Source organism: Equus asinus, chromosome 2 (genome assembly GCF_041296235.1).
Source record: "Equus asinus isolate D_3611 breed Donkey chromosome 2, EquAss-T2T_v2, whole genome shotgun sequence".
In the NCBI taxonomy this organism is placed as follows: Eukaryota; Metazoa; Chordata; class Mammalia; order Perissodactyla; family Equidae; genus Equus; species Equus asinus.
In genome coordinates this window covers 125,836,006-125,859,214 of record NC_091791.1, presented here as the reverse complement: position 1 = coordinate 125,859,214, position 23,209 = coordinate 125,836,006, and the positions used below count along the sequence as shown (strand labels likewise).

At 48.4% G+C, this 23,209-nt stretch overlaps 1 protein-coding gene across 2 annotated transcripts; it reads left to right on the top strand.

Moving 5' to 3' along the window:
* SCAMP5 (secretory carrier membrane protein 5) lies at positions 1-20,157 on the top strand. 2 transcript variants are annotated; one of them, XM_070497792.1, is made up of 7 exons: positions 1-177; positions 13,693-13,747; positions 14,537-14,665; positions 17,648-17,804; positions 18,899-19,000; positions 19,452-19,569; positions 19,825-20,157. In XM_070497792.1, the coding sequence occupies exons 2-7, from the start codon at positions 13,741-13,743 to the stop codon at positions 20,017-20,019; spliced, it is 708 nt and encodes a 235-aa protein (XP_070353893.1). In that variant the 5' UTR covers positions 1-177; positions 13,693-13,740; the 3' UTR covers positions 20,020-20,157. The 2 variants fall into 2 exon arrangements, with proteins under 2 accessions (XP_070353893.1, XP_070353899.1); XM_070497798.1 differs by lacking the exon at positions 1-177 and adding an exon at positions 13,521-13,587.
* Positions 20,158-23,209: the final 3,052 nt, after the last annotated feature.

The following is a 23,209-nucleotide window of genomic DNA, read 5'->3' as shown; positions in this document are numbered from 1 at the left end:
GAGCGGTTGCTACAGGCTGGGGCGGCGCGCGCACGCGAAGAGCCGGCTGCAGGTGCGCGCGCGCGCTCCCCGCCTCCAGCCCCGGAGCGGCTCGCCGCCGGCTCCGCGCTGCAACGCTGGGTGCAGCTCAGGGCAGCGCAGCGCGGCGGCCTTTCGGCAGCCGAGCGGTAGCGGCGGGTAAGTCCCGGGCCTCAAGTCCCGGAGAAGGGCTTTGCAGGGAAGGTGGGCGAAGGGCGAGAGGGGGGTCACCCCCTCCCCAGCTCTGTTCCCCCTACGCTTCACCTTTGAATGCAGGGAGCAGACCACGCTGCTGGAGAGGTAGAGAGTCGAGGTGACTTTCTCTGTTTGGGCTGGGAGAAGAGCGCCCGGGGTGCCCCTAGGCCCCCAACCCCCAACATCCCCATCCCCGGCTGCCTCAGAGGGAACCCGGGTCTTGGGTGACGTCAGACTCCTGGATGCTGGAGCCTGGGCCTTGGGCCCTCCATCCCCACCTGGCGTTCCCTGGAAACTGGCTTCCTCTTCTGCGGATGGCGCTCGCGGACAGGGATGGGGGCGACTGGAGGCGGGTTAACTGTGGCCTTCTTTGGGTCCTTCCTCACAAGAGGCGCCTGCAAATGGACACATGTTGTACAGCTCCAACCCCCCCCCCCCCGCACCCTCCACCCCCGCCCCCTCCCGGAGACGGCCGACCTTTGGACGGCGGTCTGAGCCGCCTCAGGGTTGTAGGGGATGGGTGCATTGGCTTGCGCCTGGGGTCCACCAGGACTTTGGGGTGGTGTGTTGGCAGTGTCGGATGTAGCACATTCCAGCGCTGGCAGGGGTCGGTCATGAGGATGACAGTGAGGTGTCTGGGAAACCGTCCCTGTCCCTGCCTCCAGGAGCTCCTGGTCTGGGGGTTGGGGGAACCAAGTAGAGACTCAGACTGAGAATTCACCGTCTCAGGCGGTTCAAACTGGTAATGCTCCAGCTCTGGGATCTGGCGTTCATGGAGGGCCAGGCAGACTTTCCTGCGGAAACAAGGAGAAAGGGAGGCAAGAGCCAGTTAATGAGAGACTTCCTGGAGGAGGTGAAATTTGCATGGGAGGAGAGGCAGGGGAGGGCATTCCCTGGGAATGGTCTGGGCAAAGGCACAGAGGTGGGAGTTAAGCACAGCTATTGGAGAACCTGGCCTGTGAGCCCAGCCACGTGGCTGTGGTCATGGAGTTGGGGAGTCTGGAGAATTTTGCAGCCTGTGCCCTACCTGTTCTAACTCCGCTGGGCAGGGCTCTGAAAGAGGGAGATGGTTCTTGCAGGTGCATGACTGGCAGAGAGGTTTTGTTTGGGCTACACAAGTCTTGCTAGTTTAGATTTGATCTAGGCTTGGTGAGCCTGAAGGTGGAAGCCCCAGAGCTGAGAGAGGACTGTCTCTAGTGAGTCGGCCACAGCAAGAGGGTCTTCTTAGGTCTAGCAAACTCCATGGAAAATGAATGGGGTCCTGGGAGGGGAGCTCTGGATAGGGCCCTTGGGCTCTGTAGCTGTTTCTTTAAGCCTTTCTCTGGCTGGCTGGCTATCTCTGAACAAGTTGATTCCCTTCTTGAGCGTCTCTTTGCCAGCACCTTTCTCTAAGGATGAAATAATAGGACTAAGTACTGATTTCTCCTGAGGAAGCTGCTTGTTCTAGTTTAGAACATCCCTCCCAGTTCTCCCTCTTCCTTTTTCTTTCCTCCGCTCCCTTCTCCCTTTTCTCCCCTTCCCCCCCCCCCATAGCATTTCCTCTACAGGCTGCACTTCCTTCCTTGCTGCCAGTGTGGAGTCTCTGAAGGTTTCCTGGAGGAAGTGTGGTACAGCAGGCTTGACAGAAGCTGTGGGGTTAGCCTGATTGGGAGAGGGCATCAGTTGCTCCACTCCCACCCCTTGGGAGGGTGTCCAAGTCTAAAGCAATTCATTGTGCTCTGTGCCCTGCTCTGTTCTGGATCCCTCCTAGAAGCCCATCCATGAGGGAGCAAGGAAGAGATTGGATGAGAATGAATGAGCACTTGGTGCCCAATAACTGGTTTAGAATTTTTTTTTTTTTTGAGGAAGATTAGCCCAGAGCTAACTGCTGCCAATCGTTCTTCTTTTTGCTGAGGAAGACTGGCCCTGAGCTAACATCGTGCCCATCCTCCTCCACTTTATATGTGGGACGCCTACCACAGCATGGCGTGCCAAGTGGTGCCACGTCCACACCCGGGATCCAAACTGGCAAACCCTGGGCCGCCAAAGCAGAACATGCGAACTTAACCACTGTGCCACCGGGCTGGCCCCCTGGTTTAGAATTTAATGAGTGGGATGCATAGCAGGGATGGCTGGAAAGGTTTCCCAGAAGAGGTAGGATGTGAGAAAATGGTAGGACTTAGAGGAGCTGACAGGGCTCTGGTGTAGGGGCACTGGAAGCAAAGGGGGTGGCTAGATGTGATCTCCTGCATGAAGCTGGGTTGAGTGGGAAACAAATCATCCTATGGTACAGAAGCAAAGGGTGCCAGATGGGAATTTGTAGCTGATTGACACAAGGCCTTGAATGCCAGGCACAAGATCAGTAGGGGCTACTGAAGAGTCATCATAGGACAGTGATAGCAATGCCGGGAAAGTGCTGTTTTTTGAGGATGGTTCATAGTTCTGGGACTTCAGGGGTGGGGATGGGATAAGAGGACCAGAGGTAGAGCAAGAGGGGAAACTTCCATCTTACCAGATAGCTGCTCTGGGCAGGAAGGGAAAAAATGACTATTTCTATGCCAAGGATGAGGGGCTCATGATAGGGATGAGGGGCTCATGATAGGGACGAGGGAGGTCGGAGGTCTGGTGAGCAGGGAGCCTTGGAACTAACCCCAGGTCTCTGTCCTGATCTGAGGCCTGGCTTGGCTCCTTTCTCTCTGCCATGGACCTCACTCTCTCCACTGTGGGAGCTTCCGTCCTCCCAACTTCACAGTAAGAAATGGAATAAATTTTATCTGGGTTTTTGGAACAAAATTCAGGTAGTATTTGCTATTTTATTGATAACTAAAGAGGTGCTTCCTTAGGCCTGCATCTTTGGTGGGATATGTAGTGCTCCCCCAAACCCCCGAATATTATGAAAGACTCAATTGAGGAACAAATTGCTAATTCTCCCATTTTGCAGCCTAAGAACTTTGGTTTGTAGAGGCCAGTCATTGCTCTCCCCTGCCCCCCGCTGCCCTCCCCCCACCCCCACCCCCGCCTCCATCCCTCTCCCTCTCTCTCACCGCCTCTCCCTTTCTCTCTCACATACATACAAGTATAAAGGCTAGCCCTGAAATAAGAGCATCAGAGCCTGGAGGCTTCCATTCCTGTGACCTCAGCCTCCTGCAGCCCTCCCAAGCCTAAATTCCCTCTGGCCTAACCTTCATATACAAGTCTGGCCCTGAGCTCTGGTTTCTCCCACCACCCACACTTTGACTTCTCTGTAACCATGGGCACACTCTTGGGAGATAGCCTGGGACCAGAACAGGAGTCAGGCTGGACCCAGCTTCCTCTTTTGAGGCTCCTACAATCTAGTTATTACCTACCCTTCCCCCGCCTCTCTTCCTTGTTTTTCTGGAGAACTTTGGTGCTGGACTACAGTCTTCCACTTCACATCCATTGTCTCATGGGAGGCAGTGCCTCCTTCAGCTACCCTTTCTGCCAGCCACACCTCAGTCTGGTCATCATTGGCATGTGGCCACCTCTGAAATCTTAACCTCCAGTATCCTTCTCTGACCACAGTCAAACTTCTACTTTACCTGCTTTGTGACCTCATGGAGATGTCTAGTTCTCTGACACCTCCATTTTCTCTATTCCATGAGCATAACACCTTCCTTGTCCTTCCTGGACCCCATGGTCCAGGATTTTCACCATTCTCTGGCCCATGCCCTCAATGACCATGCCACTTTGCCTATGTGTCCCGCTCCAGCAGCAGACCCCTCTATTCTGGATTCCACCCTCAGAATGTGTAAAGCTTCTGGGGGCTATCACATACCGGGGCAGTCTGGTTCTGCTTCCAAATAGGGTCTCCAACCTCAGCTGTTCTTCCATCACTTCTAGAAACCCTTCCCCTCTTCTCATCAGCTCCCCATTCCATTCCATGGGAGGAGTATTCCAAACTGGACTACTCTCCCGAAGCCCTTGACTCTCAGACAGAGTGGTTGAGGGGTGTGTGGGCGGTGGACCCACGCATGTTTCCTCACTTCTCAAATCCCTGTAGGAGCGCTCCTAACCTAAGGCACCCACCCCGTGCTATGAATGCTGGTCCTTACTGTCTCCTGAGGTTCCAATGTCCATCAGCTATTTCCCCCTCTGCTTTATCTTCAGCCCCACCACTATCTTCTCCAATACCTTCCTCCCAGTTTATAAATATGCTCAAGTCTCCTATCTGGAAAAACCTTTCTAACCCCATGTCCTCTAGCTGCTGCTGTTTTAAACTATGGCTTTGTCTTACTACAAAAGGGATATAAAACCACTGTAGAAATTTTTGGAAAATTATCTTTTTAAGATTATAAGAAAATTATCTAAAAGAAAAGAACCAATTTATAATCTCACTTTCAAGAGATGGCTACAATTCATCCTTTGGTGTGTGGTGTTACAGTGTTTTCACTGATAGTCTTTGTGTGTGTGTGTGTATTAAAATTTCAGCCAAGTTTTTTGAAAGGCTAGTCTGCTAGACTTGTCCCTTCTTCCTCCTCCTCATCTCTTGGCAGCCTGGCCTCTACCCCACCACTCCCTGAAGCTGTGACCTCTTAACTGCCAAATCAGCCCATGTCACACATGACTGCTCCATGGCTAGGGACGTTGACCCGATTGGCCAGTCATTAAAAAGATTGAGATAATCTGTATTTATTGACATGAAAAATTTTGATGAGATATTGTTGAGTAGAAAAAAACAGGTTATAAGACAGCACGTATAAAACGATCTCATTTTTGTCATATATGCTTATATATACATTAAAAATCAAAACCAAAAACCTGAAGGTCAAACTGTTTAAAGGAGTGGTCTCTGAGAAGGTGACGTTTGGAAGAACTTTTATTTTCTTCTTTATGCACTTTGATTTTTTTAGCTTGCAGGTATTTTTATACATAGCTAAAAAGCAACATATTTTCACTTTATTTTACAGAACTTTGAGGCTGTATTTTTTAAAAGAAGAAGAACAGAATCCTTCAATGGTTCCCAAGGCTCTGAGGATAAAGCCCAAATCCTGCCCATGGCCTTCAAGGCCAGGATGACCCAGCCAGTCCCACCTTTCAGCCCTGTTTTTGCCTTTCCTTCCCTCCGCTTTGAGCTTCATCCTTGCTCTGCTTCTTTCTATTCCTTGAATATGCCATGCTGTTGCTTTCATGACCTTCACACCTGCTTCCCCGACTCTCTCTTTCTCTGGCCAACTCTTATTCATCCTTCAGAATTCAGCTCCGATATTGCTTCCTCTATGGAGCCCTCCCTGGCTCCTCCCGGACAGACCAGGGAGGTGCTCCTCTGTGTTCCCACAGCTCTTTGTACTTCTCCCAGATCACTTCTCAGGCTGTGTTGTAATTGTCTGTTGACTTAACTGGGCCCTCTGCTCTTACCTCCTCCCTCTCAGTTCCAGCCTGTCTCCTGTATTACAGAGAAAATGGAAGCAGATACCCAGGACTCTCTCTGTCCTTTCCAAGGCCTCGAACCTGCCTGCATCTGCTCGCATCCACGTTCTGCTTCTCACCTGTTAGGATCGAGGCTTGTCCCACCCCCTTGCCATGGGACTCCATGCTTCTCTCCTTCTCTGGGGCTTCCTCTGTCAACCTCTGTCTCTATTGTAATTACAGCTGTTCTCTGGATCCTTCACATCTCTAGCTTATTTCCATCTTAAACAAACAACTCTCAGCTGCAGCCCTCCCTGGAGCTCCCCCTGTATCCCACCTGTAGTACCCTATCTCTATTCTCTTCCTAGGAAGGCTTCTTCAAAGAGCTGTCTATACCTGCCCTCAGCTTACCTGCTCAATTATAGCTCTAATTTGGCTGCTCTTCCCACCCACCCTCCCAACCCCTCCATGGCCAACAAAATAATTCTTGCTGGGGTCACAGATGACTTGCTATTGCTGAGAGTAATTAATCTTTTTAGTCCAGCCCTTTTCATGCTGGTCTGCTCAGTGCCATCTGTCACATTTGTCCACTCTCTACTCCTGGATTTGGAGACTCCACACTCTCCTGGATTTCCTCCTGCCTCATTCGCTGCTCCTTCTCGTTCTTTGCCAGCTCGTCCTCTTCTGCCTTTTTTTCATTTATTTTTTTGAATAGGTAATACATTTGCATGATTCATAATTCAAAAAGATGTCCCAAATTTCATCAATTCTAAGATGAACATTTTGATATTTCTGAAAACATTTTAATGTCTGTCTTAAGATTTTTGGCATCTTACGATTACAAGTTGGCAGTGTTTTTTCTGTCTTTTGGTAAATAAAATAATGATCTATCTTAAAATTGATGGTATCTTGGATTAGATGATATAAAGATACATATTGAAAATTTTTCCTCCCACCTATTCCACATTTATTCAGTTTCTCTGTCCGCAGTGATTCACAATTATTATTATTATTATTGTTATTATTATTATTTTTTTGAGGAAGATTAGCCCTGAGCTAACATCTGCTGCTAATCCTCCTCTTTTTGCTGAGCTAACATCCATGCCTGTCTTCCTCCACTTTATATGTGGGACGCCTACCACATGGCTTGCCAAGTGGTGCCATGTCTGCACCTGGGATCCGAACCGGTGAACCCCGGGCCGCCGAAGTGGAACGTGCGCACTTAACTGCTATGCCACCAGGCCAGCACTTGCAATTATTTTTTCCTTGATATCTTACTAGGGATTCTTTGTATATTGTATATATTACCAAAGAAAAAAATATATATTTCCCCTTTTTATTTTGAAAATTTTCAGCGCTAAAGAAGTTTAAAAAAAAAAGTGCAATGGACACCTGTACTAGGGTACTTCACATAGGTTCACCAATTATTAATATTTTGTGACATTTGCTTTATCTATCTAATTCTTTTTGCAGGACCACTTGAAAGTTGCAGACAAGACACAGTATCTGTAAATACTTGAGCATGCATCTCCTAGAAACAAAGATATTCTCCTGTGTACCCACAACACCTAGGAAATTTAACATTGAACAATGATATCTACTATGCAATCCATATTCAAATTTCTCTACTTCTCCTGAAAATGTCCTTTATAACTGTGATTTAAAAATCCAGGATCCACTAGAGGATCACTTGTTGCATTTGGTTGCATGTTTCTTTAGTTTCCTTTAATTTAGATGAGTCCCATACCAATTTTTGTCTTTCATGACATTCACATTTGTCTTGGAGAATTTCCCACAATCTGGATTTGTCAGATTGTTTTTTCATAATTATTTTCAGATTAAACATTTTGGCAACAATACTACATAGATGATCTTGTGTCCTTCTGTGTGTATCTCATCAGGAGGCACGTAATTTCCTTTCATCCCATTATCAGAAATGCTGGGTTTGGTCACTTGGTTTGCCAGATCCTCTCATTATAGAAGTTCCTTTTCTCTGTTATGATTACTAAGTAATCTGGGGGGGGGGGGTGACACTCAGATTGTGTGACTCTCCTCTTCCCCAGCCACCTCTCACTCAGTGGTTTTGGCAGCCACTGATGATCCTTGCCTGTATCAGTTCTTATAAAGGGATTGCAAATGGTGATTTAAAAAAATTCTGTCATTCTTTCTATATTTATTAGGACTTCCCCTTTCTCCCCTCACTTTCTTTTGTATATCATCATGGACTTGTGCATTCTTTTCATTCAGTGTGTTATAATTCGTTACTGACATTATTCATGTTTTTCTCCAACTTTTTATCTTGAAAACTTTTACACTAAACTAAAGTTGAAAGAATAGTACAAGAGACACTCATACAGCTTCACCGGTTGTTAACATTTTCCACATTTGCTTTGATTCTGTCTGTGTCTATCCATCCATCATTTCTTATTTTATGAACTATTTGAAGCAAGTTTCAAACTTCATGACACTTGACCCCTCAGCACTTGAGCACGTTTCCCAAGAACAAGGACGTGCTCCTGCATTACCTCAATACCCTTATCACACCCAAGAAATGTAACCTTGATGCAATAATACTATCTAGTTTAGATTCCATGCTTAAGCTTGCTCTGTTATCCCAGTGATGTTCTTTATAGTGTTTCCCCCTTGAACCAGGATCCAATCAAGGTTTACATAGTGGATTTGGTTGCCATGTATCTTTAGTCTCCATTAGTTTAGAGAATCCCTTATCTTTTTATTTTTAAAATATTTTTGTCTTTTAGAATGTTGGCAATTTGTGTGTGTGTGTGTTTGTGTGTGTGTGTGCTGAGGAAGATTAGCCCTGAGCTAACATCTGTGCCAGTCTTCCTCCACCTTATACGTGGGTCACCACCACAGCATGGCTGATGAGTGGTGTAGGTCCATGCCCAGGATCTGAACTCACAAACCTGGGCTGCCAAAGCAGACCATGTCAAACTTAACCACTACCCCATGGGCCAGCCCCTAGAATGTTGGCAAATTTTGACAATCTAAACCAGTTTTTAGAATGCTCCACAACTTGGATTTGTCTGATTGTTTCTCATGATTTGATTCAGGTTAAACATTTTGGGGCAGGCATGCTACAAAGGAGATGTTGTGCCCCTCTTGGTGCATCACTTTGGGAGTCCCATTATTGGTGAGGTTAAGTTTGATCACCTGGTTAAGGTGGTATCTGCTAGCTTTCTTCACAGTAAAAGTGCCTGTTCCCCTTTGTAATTAGTAACTCATCTTTGGGCTGGTACTTTGACACTCTGACTCTTTCTCCCCAGAGATCTTTCGCCCAATGGTTTTAGCAGCCATTGACAATCCTTGCCCGAATCAGCTATTATGTTAGTGATTGCAAAATTGGGAAATTTTCTTTCATTTTTTTAGGAAGATTGGCCCTGAGCTAACATCTATGCCCATCTTCCTCTACTTTATATGTCAGATGCCTGCCACATCATGGCTTGATAGGCAGTGCATAGGTCCGCACCCGGGATCCGAACCAGGAAACCCTGGGCTGCTGAAACGGAATGCAAGAACTTAACCGCTATGCCACCAGGCCGGCCCTGGGAAATTTTCTAATTTTGTCACTCCTTCTACACTTATAGCCAGCATTCTTCTGCAAAGAAAAACTTTCTTGCTTCCTTCCTCTTTCTCTTTTTTAAAATAAGATTTGTTACTTTAGACTCATGGATTATTTTTTAAGTTCAGTATGTTATAATATATCACTGTCATTATTTTTGATACTTTTTCTTTTTGAGGAAGATTAGTCCTGAGCTAGCTGCTACCAATCCTCCTCTTTTTGCTGAGGAAGACTGGCCCTGAGCTAACATCCGTGCCCATCTTCCTCTACTTTCTATGTGGGACGCCTACCACAGCATGGTGTGCCAAACAGTGCCATGTCCCCACCCGGGATCCGAACCGGCAAACCCCAGGCTGCTGAGAAGCAGAACGTGAGAACTTAACCGCTGTGCCACCAGGCCGGCCCCTGCTTTTGGTACTCTTAATTGTCCAGATATGGCTGGTGGTAGCCCCTTCAAACTGGTGTCCTTTTGACATGCCCCCATTAGTTGAATACCTGCTTGTTTCTGGCACCACAAGACGTTCTCGGCTAACCTTGTATTTCCTTGTCCTGGCTTGGGACCAGCCACATATATTTTTTAAGTCATGAGTTCATACAGATACCTCCAATTCAAATTCAGCATCGAGGGGCTCTTTCTCACCTCACATTCCATATTCTGTCTCCAAACTCTAACAGTGAGAACCCAGGTTCCCCAAAACAGCACATTTACTCATATGCTCTCTCCTGCAGTTACACGTGACAAAGTTTCAGAACCACCATACTAGTACCAAGAGTAACAATAAACCTGCTAATATTTAAGATTTCTTTCCAGTTAGTTTTTTCCTTGAGATATATCCTTCTAGGAGAACACAGAGTACTCTGATCAAGTTATTTGGCCAGTTCCTTTCTCTGTATGATTGTTACCAATTTGCTCTACAGCAAGCTTTATGAGCTTTATTATTATTTTTTGTTTGTTTATTTCATTTTTAGGGTTTTCTTTTCTTTCTGGTGTAAGTTTTTGAATGTGTAAGATATTATATGTATAGAAGTATGTAAAAATCTTTACCCAGAGAAGTCTCACTACTCATCCTAGTCCTTCCATCATGTGGGAAGTCATTTTATTAGTTTCTGGTTTACTCTTCCTGCATTTCTTTTGCAAAAATAAGCAAGTTTATATGCATGTTCTTGTTTCTCCTTCCTTCTTACATAAAAGGTAGGATACTATTTATACTCATCTGTAGTTTGTTTTTTTCACTTAGCATATCCTGGAAATCATTCCATGGCAGTTCACAGAGATCATCTTCATTCTTTTTTGCATCTATGCAGTAGTCCATTTGAATAAACCATATAGTTTATTCAAACAGTTGCATTTAAGTTGCTTCCAATGTTTTGCTATTGCAAAATAGTGTCACGTTGAATAATGTGTATTTGTTGTTTCTTATTTGTGAGTAAATAACCAGAAGTAGGATTATTGGGTCAAAAGGAAAAAATATTTTTATTCTCCTCTCCCCTCCTTTTTTTAATATGAAAGGTAGCATATTATATATAGACTGTTCTCCATCTTTCATTTTTTTCAATGACTAATAGTTGTGGAGATCTTTCAATATCAGTATTTTTTTAAATAGCTGCAGAGCATTTTTAAAAAGAGCTTTGGAGCAGTCCATGGTCTGATTGTACCATTTGTTTAATCAGTCCCCTGTTATGGACATGTTGATTGTCTCTAATCTTTTGGTATTACAAACAATGCTACAATGAATGCAACCATGTATGGATATCATTTCATGTGGGTCTCTGTCATGCCTGTCTTTTTTCCTTTTGTGGTAAATGTTGTTGGGTTTTTATATCTGTGTTTGATTTCATATCACAAAATTATAACCACAAAGATTATAATTGCCCAGACTTTTAATGGCTCCAATGGAATTTAACTGGAACTCTAGGAGGGTTTTTTTAAGCACACTTTCTTTTTTTCCCCAGGGGAATTATTGGGGGTTTTTGTTTGTTTGTTTTTTGTTTTATTTTATTATTATTATTTTTTTTTTGCTGGGGAAGATTCTCCCTGAGCTAATATCTGTGCCAGTCTGCCTCTATTTTGTATGTGGGACATGGCCACAGCATGGCCACCAATGAGTGGTGTAGGTCCACGCCCGGCAACTGAACCTGGGCTGCTGAAGTGGAGTGTGCTGAACTTAACCACTAGGCCATGGGGCCGGCCTGTTATTATTTTTTTCATTGAGGTAACATTGGTTTATAACATTATATAAGTTTCAGGTGTACATCATTATATTTCAATTTCCGTGTAGATTACATCATTTTCACCACCCAGAGGCTAATCACCCCTTTTGTCCTCCTCCCTCTCCTCTTCCCCTCTGGTAACCACCAGTCCAGTCTATTCTCTATGTGTGTGTTTGTTGTTGTTATTATCTTCTATTTATGAGTGAGATCATATGGTATTTGACTTTCTCCCTCTGACTGACTTCACTTAATATGGTACCCTCAAGATCCATCCATGTTCTTGCAAATGGCAAGATTTCATCTTTTTTTGTGGCTGAGTAGTATTCCACTGTGTATCTATACCACATTTTCTTTATCCATTCGTCCCTTGACTGGCACCTAGGTTGCTTCCAAGTCTTGGCTATTTTGAATAATGCTGCAATGAACATGAGGGCGTATTGACATGCTTTTGTGTTTTCATGTTCTTTGGATAAATACCCAGCAGTGGGATAGCTGGAACGTATGCTAGTGCTATTCTTAATTTTTTGAGGAATCTCCATACTGTTTTCCGTTGTGGCTGTACTGGGTTTAAGTAAATTCTTTTTTTTTTTTTTTAAAGATTGGCACCTGAGCTAACAACTGTTGCCAATCTTCTTTTTTTTTTCTTTCTGCTTTTTCTCCCCAAATCCCCCCAGTATATAGTTGTATATTTTAGTTGTGGGTCCTTCTAGTTGTAGTACATGGGACACCTCCTCAACGTGGCCTGATGAGCAGTGCCATGTCCGTGCCCAGGATCCGAACCAGAGAAACCCTGGGCTGCCATAGTGGAGCACGTGAACTTAACCACTCGGCCACAGGGCCGGCCCCATAAGCAAATTTTAATTGAAGTATAACACATAGGAAAGTGCACACATCATAATTGTATGCTTGATGAATTTTCACAAAGTCAACACCTCTGTGTAACCAGCACCCAGACCAGGGACAGACCATTACCAGATGCTTCTGCCCCCTCAAGGGTAATACTCTCCTGACTTCTAGTTGTTTTTGCCTGGTTTGAAACTTTATAGAAATCTCTGCTCAATGTATAAGTGTTGCATTGCTTTAGCGCTTGGTTGTAGACCATCTTCTGTTTTTTATTTTGCATATACATATATTTATATACACCAAAGTTACCGTTCTAGCAAGATGATTGCCCATTCGCTTCCTTGCCATATGTCACCAACCATTACTTAATGTATGTCTTAGCCCAGGCCTCTCACTGAACTCCTGACTGGAATATTCCCAATGCCTACAAGGCGGCTGCAGCCCTGTCTGGGGGTCTCACAGCACCTCAGACTTGGCATGTCTGTAACGCAGCTTCTTGTCTTCTGCAAGGACCCTGAGCCTCTTCTCATGGTGTTTCCCACGATGGGGTTCTCAGTAAATAGCCCCACCGTCCATTCAGTGGTTTAAGTTGGCAAGGAGGCTTCTTGATGGCCTCCCTCCCCCTGCTCCCAAAATCCATCTCAGGACCACTTCAAACTTGCCTTATAAGGGCCTCAAGATTCACTCCCTGCCCACCTCAGCTCTCCAGCCTCCTCTCTAGCTGCTTCTGCATTTACACTCCTTGCTTTGGCCACTGTGGCTTTCTTGCCCTTACTCAGAAGTGTGAAGCTCCTTCCTGCATCAGGGTCTGTGCCTGCTTTCCCCTCTGCCTAGAAGGCTGCCCTGCCCCAGGCAACTCCTCTGTATTCTTCAGGTTTTTCACTTACTGCTTACATTTAATTTCCATGACTGCCTAGACTGGGTTAGATCACCTTGATATATTCTGTGCATGTTTTAATAGCAGCCATCCTTCCCTTTTATATTATTTACTGCACAGGTTATTGATTCTTTCATGCAGAAGGCAGGGACTACATCTGTCTTACTTGTGCTGTCTCCCCACTGCCTGGCAGATAGTAAATCCCCAATAAGTGAACAAATGACTGAAGGCAAAAGCAGGAGGGGAGGGGAGCCCAGCCTGTGAGAGAGGCCAGGGCTCTGCCATGTTCAGAGTTGAGGAATAAATTTCTTCTTACAGAGGTCTGTGGTACCCTTGGGCTTTCTCTGTCACTTGGCTTTCCCTGCATGAGGTCCCCCCCCAGGTTCCTTTCCCACCCTTGGATGGAGTTTTCTGAAGGCAAAGGGCAGGAGTCCCTGGCAGGATGTAGCTGGTAGAATGGTGGCTCTGTGAAGTAGGAACTGCCTCAACGGAGTTCATCTCACCATGGAAGTATGAGGTGGGTCCTGCCCCAGGGAGCTTCCAGCCCACCTGGGGATGAGAGAGAGGCTGGGTTGGGCTGGGTCATGATCCTCATCCTTCTTTGGCTTTTCTTTCCTTCCAGTTCAGGACAAAGAGGCATAGGCAGGCTGCTGGGCCGGCTGGTGCCATCATGGCAGGTAAGGAGAGGGTGGGTCTTGTCGGTAGGATATGGTAGTAAGCATAGGGTGGGTGACCCTCTTCTGGGTCCTTTTATGTCCCCTAGTTTTTGGAGGGCAGGGTCTTTCTGTTCTCTAGTCCCCAGGTTTTCCCTGGTTCCCCACTGAGGCCTGTCTATCCGAGACCCTCACCAAGACAGTGTCTAGCCCTCTGTCAGACCTCTGACCCTGGGGACCAGGGATGGAACATCTTGATGCCCTGGTCCTACTCTCCATCTGACTGTTGAGTGGCACGGGTGGCTCACTCCTTGTCTCCTCTGTCACCATTGCTCTCTAATGGTTTCTGAATTGTCTGGTTTCCAAAGGCTCAGGTGTACAATGCCAGAGCTGGAGGGACCTTTAGGGACTCTCTAGCTCAGCCTCCACCCTAGTGGATAAACTGAGGTCCCAGGGGTGGTGACTTGCCCAAAGCATGAATATTGGAATGCAGGCTGGAGCCCCCCCAGACTCGCACCTCTTGCTTCCTCTGCCCAGAACTGTCTCCCAGCTGAAGAGGGTTCCGCAGCCCTGATGGATAGCATTTATTGTTTTTATTCTTCTGAGAGACAGTGACACTGCCTCAGGGCCTTTAATTACTTTGGGAACCTCACAGCAGACCCAAGGAAGCAGGGATGGCTAGGTGGGGCTAGTAAAGTAGCCTGTGGCCACAGGGGCTGAGAAGGCAGCTCAGGCCAGGGAAAGAATGATCATATTGGATTGTCGGGGAGGGGAACATTCAAAGTGATACCATGCAATGTGCCTTGCCCACAGAGAAAGTGAACAACTTCCCACCGTTGCCCAAATTCATCCCGCTGAAGCCATGTTTCTACCAAGACTTCGAGGCAGACATTCCTCCCCAGCATCTGAGCATGACCAAGCGCCTCTACTACCTGTGGATGTGTGAGTGCTGTGGGATGGGGGTGGGCCAGGGTGGGTGGGGTGGAGGAGGGAGGAAGGCTGGTGGGTGCTGGGCATTGGGGTGGGATACCTGCAGGCCCGGCTGTCCTTCAGCCCCACTTGCCGCATCTGCATGGGCCACTAGGCCTTTCCCTCCCTGACTCCTAGTAGGCTCCTCTCATTGCCTGACTCCCCAGCTGGGCGTCAGCAGGCCTCTCCTCATCTATTCACAGAACATCTAGATAGGTCTCTGCCTGCAGTGTAATTCCTCTCTTCTTTCTCTCCCTTCCCCTTCCCACTGGAGTAGTTTTCAGGGGAATCTCTGGTGACTGCCTCAGGATTCTGGAGAGGAATACTTCCCTCAAAGCCTCATTTTTCTTGCTTTCTCTGGAAAATTGCTCACAAAGGATAGCATTCAACTGGGAGTTGGGAGATATGGGAGCAAGCTGGGCTGGTCACTCCACTTCCCAAGCAGCAGGTTTCCTCATTCGTAGAAAGAAGGTGTTAGCTTATTGACTGCTGTGGTTCCATGCAGCTCTGTGTTGTGTGGTCTGCACTTCTAAGAGTCTAGAGTTCTAATGTTCTAAGATTTTGAAGTCAGGAATTTCAAGGCTCAGGTTTCTGATGGTGTATGGCAGGTTGGTGGGAAAGGTGTCGTCTTAGAGGGATGGGACTTAGCGTGCCCGGGCTGGTCAAAGGTACCTCTTAGGCATGTGCAAGGAGGGTAGCCTGGCTGTCCAATGCTGGGTCTTGGCCCCGAGGTACCCCAGACACCTGCAGCGTGACCATCTCCAGGGTCTGACACGTGTGCTGTTGCCGTGAGTCAGGCCAGCACTTAGCTGCTTACCTGGGGAGATGATTGGTTGTGCCAGGAACATGGTAAAGAAAACTGTCTTTGTAGCAGGTCCTTCATGGAATGGGAGAAAGAGTATGGGGACAGATGGACTCAGTTTCAAGTCCTGGCTTGGCCTTTGGATGGGTAGAGAAGGGATATTTCCCCTTCTAACATGAGAGAAGGAAAGGATGGGGCAGGTGTGGGTAGGTCTGTAGATGTTGAGAAGAGAATGAGGAGGTTGCCTCTGATGGCTTCCATTTTTTTCCAACAAATATGATGTAGAAGTGGGGATGGGAGCTTTGAGGAGAGTAGGATTAGAATGAGAGCACGTTTGTGGACAGAGAGTGAGGACATTATCCAAAGAAACATGACCCCTAAGATTTCTGGGCCATGCACAGGGTCCATTTGAGGTTGGCTGCCATGAGTTTATAGTCCTTCCAGGCTTCTCTGTCGGGCTCCTTTTTTCCTAGCAACATTCAGCTCAGGTACAAATGGGAGTTGTGTTCATCCAGGGTGAATGTGACCAGAAGACAGGGCAGGGGAAGGAATAAGAAAATGAGTGTAACGAATTGTGGACTCTAAGTTGGACAAAGACAGTAGTGGAGACAGAAAAACACTGATGGCTAAAGAGGAAGTGGCCAAGTCCATGGATGTCCGTTCCAAAGAGGTGGCAGAATAATTGCAGTAGAGGCGCTAGGTCAAGTGAGCTGGAGAGAGATGGGACTGGGAAGAGAGATGTGAACCAACGTAAAAACAGGTTAATGTCTGTTCTGTGTAAAGAGCAAATAGAATCAGTAACAGCACCAAGGTTCCAGGAAATTTGGGGGCAGTAAACAGAGATGGAGGAAATACAGCTGAAGAGCACGGGAAGAAATGCTCACTCTCATTAAGAGGGGCCCCGGGATGGGTGTACCTGCACAGGTGACTGTGTTATCCGGCCAGACTTGGAAAGCACTTCACCTGACCCTGGGCTCTGGGAACTCTGCCCCTGAGAAGATCTCATCCAGGAGCTGGATTTAACGGCTATATATATCCTCCTAAGTCCTCACTAGGCACCTGCCAGATGCTTTGCTCCCAAGGAAATGTGTATAACCCTTGAGATGCTTAAGGGTTCTATTCAGAAGCCAAGGCCATAAATGCCCAGCCCGTTTGAGGCCAAGATTGAGCCCACCTTTCTCTGTTTATTCAGCAGGTCTTTTTGGAGCCTTAAAGGGACTCAGCCTAATGTTTGAGGAAGGGAGTACCGTGATGTCAGAAGACCTGGGTGTGTGTTAGGGCCAGCATCAGAGGAGGAGTCTTTGAGGTCCCTGCTGGCTGTGACTCAGTGATACCATGATTTGGAGGTTCAGCTAGATTATGTGGGCACAGAGGAGAGGACGCCTGGGTCCTGCTCTTGGGAGCTTCTAGTCTGGTTGATGGGCTGAGATTTGTACTTGGGGAACCTTGAGAACAGTCCAAGGATGGGAGATGAATAAGGTTGCAGTAATAAAGGGAAAGACTTCTTGGGGGAGGTGGCATGATAGTTTTCTAAGAAATGGATTAGATAAAGACTGAGATCCCAGCCACTGCTGCCTGCCCCATTTACCTGCAGGGCAGATCGTAAGACGGCTTGAAGAGATGTTTCCACAAGGCCTTTTACTTTCCCCTTTTCATGCCCCTACCTCACAAGAGAAGATGTAAGGAGGCCATTCATAGAAGGGGAAGGTCATTTCTACCACTCTGAGTCTTTGGAGCACTTCAACGGGGCTTGCTGGGCTGAGGCTCTGGGTTCCTGCTCTGGAGACTCTTTGTTCTCTGAATTTCTCAGATCCCAGGAGCAGGTGTGGGGAGGGGAGTTGGTCTAAGCTCCCAGCTTTCTTTCTTACAGTCTGTACTCCCTCTGTGTGTATATGTGTGTGTGTATCTCATGTATCTGTGTGTGTATATTCACTGATGTGGGTTGTTGACGTGAATCTGTATGAATGCGGTTTGCATGTGTGTTTGTGTGTGTCTGCATCTCTCCACTTACACCGTTTGCATGTGTTTGATTGTTTGTCTGTGTTGAGTTATGGGTGTGTGTGTCCATGTCTGGGTGCTTATGTATCTCTGCATGGGCCTGGGTGTCTGTGTGCATGTCTGGTGTCTGTCTCTGTGTGTGCTTCTGTCTGCAGTGAACAGTGTCACGCTGGCCGTGAACCTGGTGGGCTGTCTCGCGTGGCTGATCGGAGGCGGGGGAGCCACCAACTTTGGCCTCGCCTTTCTCTGGCTCATCCTCTTCACACCCTGCTCCTACGTCTGCTGGTTTCGGCCCATTTACAAGGCCTTCAAGTAAGTGGTTGGTGCTGACCCTGGCTCCTAACCCTGTCTCTGCCCATCTCCCCTGTCTCTTCTCTACATATTTTCTCACTGTTTTTTTTTTTCCGTTCCCCAAACTCACTTTCACTTGTTCAGCCTCAGCTCAGACTGCCAGGTAGGATTTGGGCTTCCTGGGAGCTCTAGGCCAGGGTGAGAGGGCTGGGAGTCAGAGCCTTCCTCTTAGTTCCTTCCTTCCTTACTCTCCCTTTGGGTGGGGGCAACATAGAGACCAGGCCTGTTTTTGTTTTGTTTTCTCTAGGCAGCTTCATGTTAAATTTTGCCAATGTGACCACCTGTCTGGATGGAACTGTCCATCTTTGTACCTGTGGGGCTAGCAGATTTGGTGCCAAATGGACCATCTATCCATGTGCCAGTGGAACCAGCCATCCATGTACCACTGACACTATTTATGTGCTAACGAGGTCATACAACTCTGTGCCAAAGGGACTACCCATCTATGTATCACTTGGCTTAGCTATCTTGGTGCCAATGGGTGTCTACCTTGTGTCAAATGGGATTTTCAGTCTTTATGCCGATGGGACTATTCATCCATGTACCAATAGGCTGTCTGTCTTGGTGCCAATGGAGTATCCATCCCAGTGCCAATGGGGCCTTAAATGTCTTTGCCAATCCATCTATGTGCCAATGAGGCTATTATCTTGGTGCCAATAGGGTGTCCATTCTTGTGCCAATGGGACCGTCCATCCATGTACCTGTGGAACTCGATGTTTCGGTGCCAGTGGGGTAGTCCATCCTGTGGACAATGGGATTGTTTATTCCTGCCACAATGGACCCATCTATTTCTGTGCCAGTGGGACCAACCATCCACGTACCACTGAGTGGTCCATATGTGAGGAGATCTCTCCCTATGTAATTATGCACACACAGGACTACCACGTGGAAACTTGCAAGGATCAAACGTTGTCCCATTTTGGCCTCTCAGTTAAGGCCTTTAAATGTCTTCTGTCCATTGTGTACTCACTTAAATTTGGAAGGGTTTGGGAGTCTTGATGGCAGGGAAGCCCTGGCTCTCTGCCCAGTGACAGGAGCCATCTCCTCTGCTGCAGGACTGACAGCTCCTTCAGCTTCATGGCATTCTTCTTCACCTTTATGGCTCAGCTGGTCATCAGCATCATCCAGGCTGTGGGCATCCCAGGCTGGGGTGTCTGGTAAGAAACTGGGGTGTCCGTGACTGACCCAGGGCTCGCATGGGTGGCACCTTGGCTGTGTCTTTTGCTTACCTCTGTGTGCTAAGCTGTATAGCCTGTGGGGACACCATAAGTTATTGGAAGTGTGAGGATTCAGGATAGTGTAGTAGACACAGCCATAGAATCAGAGGGGAAGGAGAACCTTGCAGTGGTTTTTGGGGGTACTGAGGGGCGTCAAGCATCATGAGAGAACCTAAGGCAAAGAAGCCTTATGTCTGAGGAGCTCGTCTCCTGAGCCATGGGAAAGGGTTCTTCCTGAACCACTGACACAGGCCCTTTGGATATCAATAAGGTGGTCCCTTTGCATCCAGTGGTATGGTCCCTCCCTGTGACAATGAGATGGTCCCTTGCTCTAGTGGGGCAGCTACCCCTCACCATGGTGGGTAGCCCCACAGCTGGCCTCTTCCTGCAGTGGCTGGATCGCTACCATCTCCTTCTTCGGAACAAACATTGGCTCAGCGGTGGTGATGCTCATTCCCACCATCATGTTCACGGTCGTGGCTGTCTTTTCCTTCATCGCCCTCAGCATGGTACGTGGTCACCTCAAGGGTGAGAGGGTGGCTTTGGGAAGGGTCTGTGATCTGTCCAAGTTATAGGAGGACCCAGAGGTCTTCCAAAGGACTCACTCTGGAATGGCTTGGTGGGCTTTGCTCCTGGTGTACAGGGCATGGGTGGGGTGGGGGGGGATTGGCTTTTACAGTGACTTGTTTCTGGCTCCCATGTCTTTCCTTGGTGGGCTGCCTCTTCCCTTTGATTAACTCTTCCTTGTGCTCCTCCTCCTACAGGTTCATAAATTCTACCGGGGCAGTGGGGGGAGTTTCAGCAAAGCTCAGGAGGAGTGGACCACAGGGGCATGGAAGAACCCACACGTGCAGCAGGCAGCCCAGAATGCAGCCATGGGGGCGGCCCAGGGTGCCATGAATCAGTCGCAGACTCAGTATTCCACCACCCCCAACTACACATACTCCAATGAGATGTGAGCCAGCTGAGCCTACTGGAAGGCAGGGCTGGGAGCCAGTGGGATGGGGGCTGAAGCCACATTGTCTGTTGTGGTGACCAAGCAGGGTTCCCCCTTCCCTTTTCTCCTCCCCAACTTTGTACAAAGAATCAGAGTTATATATATATATATATATATATATATATGTATATGTCCATCCCCGGCCCCAAACACCCTTTGGATTCTGCTCTTGGCATTCTTAGAGCTGTGGGCTGCAAGGGGAGCTGTCCTGTGCGGTAGTAGCTGTGTCTGTGTCCCCTTGTGAAATAGTGTGCAGTGAAGGTCTCTGTTGTTGTGGTGCTAGATGTATGTTTAGAACTAAGCCAGCCCCCCATCCTCCACCAGGCTGCCCCATCTAACCTTGACCCAGGGACCCCTCATGGGAAGGGGGGAGGCACAGCAGAGAGCCTGGCCCCCTCCCCAGGGTTATGAACTGAAACTGTTTCCACTTCTGGTCTTCCTGGGAAGCAACAGTATTTAGCATTCATGGGGGTGGTAGGTTGGCGGGGGGCGCAGACAGGCAGGGGATCTTCCCTTGCTCCTTCTGATCCGGGTCTGCTCCCCCTCAACTTCCTCCTCCTCTCCTCTATTCCTGCTCTCATATTCCCTGTGGTCTCTTCTCTCACCCAGGGTCTCTCTCTTCCCCATGTGGCTTTTCTTTGTTTTCCCCAAGGCTGAGTATCCCTGTTGTATCTGCTCCTGAGACTGAGCCCATTCCCATATCAAGGAAGCAGGCTGGGGAGCTGAGCCTTAGCCTTGATGTGGGAAGGCACATAGCCGGAGACACAGAGCCCACCTGGGTACCTGCCTCCCAGGGAATGGAAATGTTGGGTTGTCTCCTTGACTCTCAGAGCTTGGCCTGCCAGGGCAGGCTCCTGTTTTCCCTGCCTTGCTTCCCCTTTCTCTTCCCAGAGCTCCCTCAAGCCCCTCTGCTTATGTCCCTCCCTGCACCCACAGCTGCTGTGGCCTGATCCTTCTACCTTCCCCCTCCATGTGCCAGGTGGTGTCTGCCATCCACAAGGGTAGATTCCACTGCCTTCCCTGAAGAGCTGGATGGTGTCCAGGCAATTTTCAGGTGTAAAGGTACAGCTGGAGCAGAGGGTATGTAAATAATTATTGGTTCCTGGGTGGAATTATTGGCCCAAGCCCACTGGGCAGGTGCTAGGTGTCTCTGAATGACCATTGGATTCCTGGGAGCAGTAGCTGTTCTGTTTGGGTCTGGTAGAAGGGACAGGCTCAGAGGCCTAGGCCTGGAGGGGAAAGCAGAGGAGAAGGCAGGCAGGAACCAGTGAGAGGGGAGCATGCCCCACACCCCCACCCCAGCTTGCTCTTGGTCACAGGACAGTTCTGGGCATTTGAACTCAGGGCCTAGCAAGAAGCACAGGCCCAATCCTATCCACAAGCACAAGGGCCGGGATGGATTTCAGGGTAGGCAGGGTGGGAGGGGAGGCTCTCTGGCTTTTTCTTTTAATGAAGATTACTTGCTCCCTCTGCCTACCAGACTTGATTCTTGCCCTCCCTCATCCTGTCAGAACCCCGTTTCCCTTCCAGGACAGTGATTTCAGGTCTGGGGGGCTGTTACATGCCAAGCATTGTGAGAATGTTGCTGGTGGAGGCCCTTGCTCTCTCTGAGGCTTGTAGGGAAGTGGGTTCCCACCTAAGGAGCAGTTGCCTGTTTCCCACCCCAACTTCTGCCTGGGCTGTTTGGCCTGAAAAACCAAACCCCGCTTGGCCACTCAGGGCTGGCTCCAGCTTGGAACCCAACACCTGGAATTTCAGGTGCCATCCTGAGCTTTGGGCTCCAGGCATACCATTTTTCTGTAAGAGGATCCAGGACCTCTGGAAAGTTCTCTTCTTAATGGTCCCTTAGGCTTGGGCCAGAGTGTGATTGGCTGTCTCCTCTATCACTTTCTGGAAAGCAATTACAGCCCTTAGTACCTGAAAAGAGATCTTAGGTTTAGGCTCTTTCTCCCCTTCCCTCTCCCCCACCAGAGACCCCTGGCTCCCTTTCTCTTAGTCTGTCTGGTCACTCTAGGAGGCCTGTGGTCCAGCTGCCAGCCCAACATCCACGACCTGTTGGATGCCACTTCCAGTCGATCTCCTATCCTATCTGCCTTTCCTCTTTCCTGGCTCAGACCTATATGGCCATGCCCTGGCTCTGCCCTTGGGAAGGCCTGCTAGCTGTGTGTGGCCTGGCTTGTCCAGGCCCTGGGATGCTGCATCTCCAGGCAACTATGCACTTTGAGGGGAGGAACCAGTATAAAAAGTGGGGACTGGGCACAGATTTATCTTTGCTAGATGGTCTGGCTTGGGGGTTGGGTGGAGGAAGGCCCAGGTCAGTTCTGGGAATCTTCAGGTCTGCAGCCAGCCAGTGACCTGCCTTTGCATTCTGTGGTGCCCACTGCTCCTCCTTGTTTCTGGGAGACACAGACCATTCTCCAATTGGCAGTTGACCTGCCTGAGCCAGTGTGTCTGTCTGTGGTAACTGAGTGAACCATAATAAAGGGGAACATTTGGCCCTGTGTGTCCTGCTGCGTCATGTGTCTTCATGTGGGCCTGTGTGGAGCTTCACCGTGGGCTGTGGGGCATGGAGGTAGGAGTGGTCAAATGGGTCTGGGGCCTGTCATTCCCAGGGGCCAAAAGTTACACACCTCTGTGTGGTTCTTTCTCTGAGGCAGCCCTGAGTAAGCCTTGAAATTGTCACAAAGGCCTCCTGCCTATCAGGAGGAGGAGTTCAGAGCTCCCTGAGGAGGAAGTAGAAGGCTGGATCAGTGGGTGGGGGTCAGTTTGGCCCAGACGGCTCCTGCAGGCAAGGGCAGGGGCAGAGCACAGAAGGCCCCACCTCAGCTCTCATCAGTAGAGACTGGCAGCTGATTGAGCAGCCTCACAGAACACAAGGGGACCAGTGGCCTGTGGATGCCGAAGAATGAAGAAGGCAGGGAAGCATACCCAACGTGCTTTCTCCTGCTGCTTTCCCTTTGCCCAATGCCTGTCCTCCATTTGGTGTGCTGTCCTGGTACTCTAAGTTCCTGGTCATCCTTCAAGATTCACCTTGAGTGACTCCTTCTCTGAGAGTCTGTGCTTCCCTGCCTCTAGTTGCATAGTCCCCACTGCTTCCTCAGGGACCTCAGTCCGTAGTTTTCTGTGTCTCTGCTTGTCTCAAGAGCAGAGAA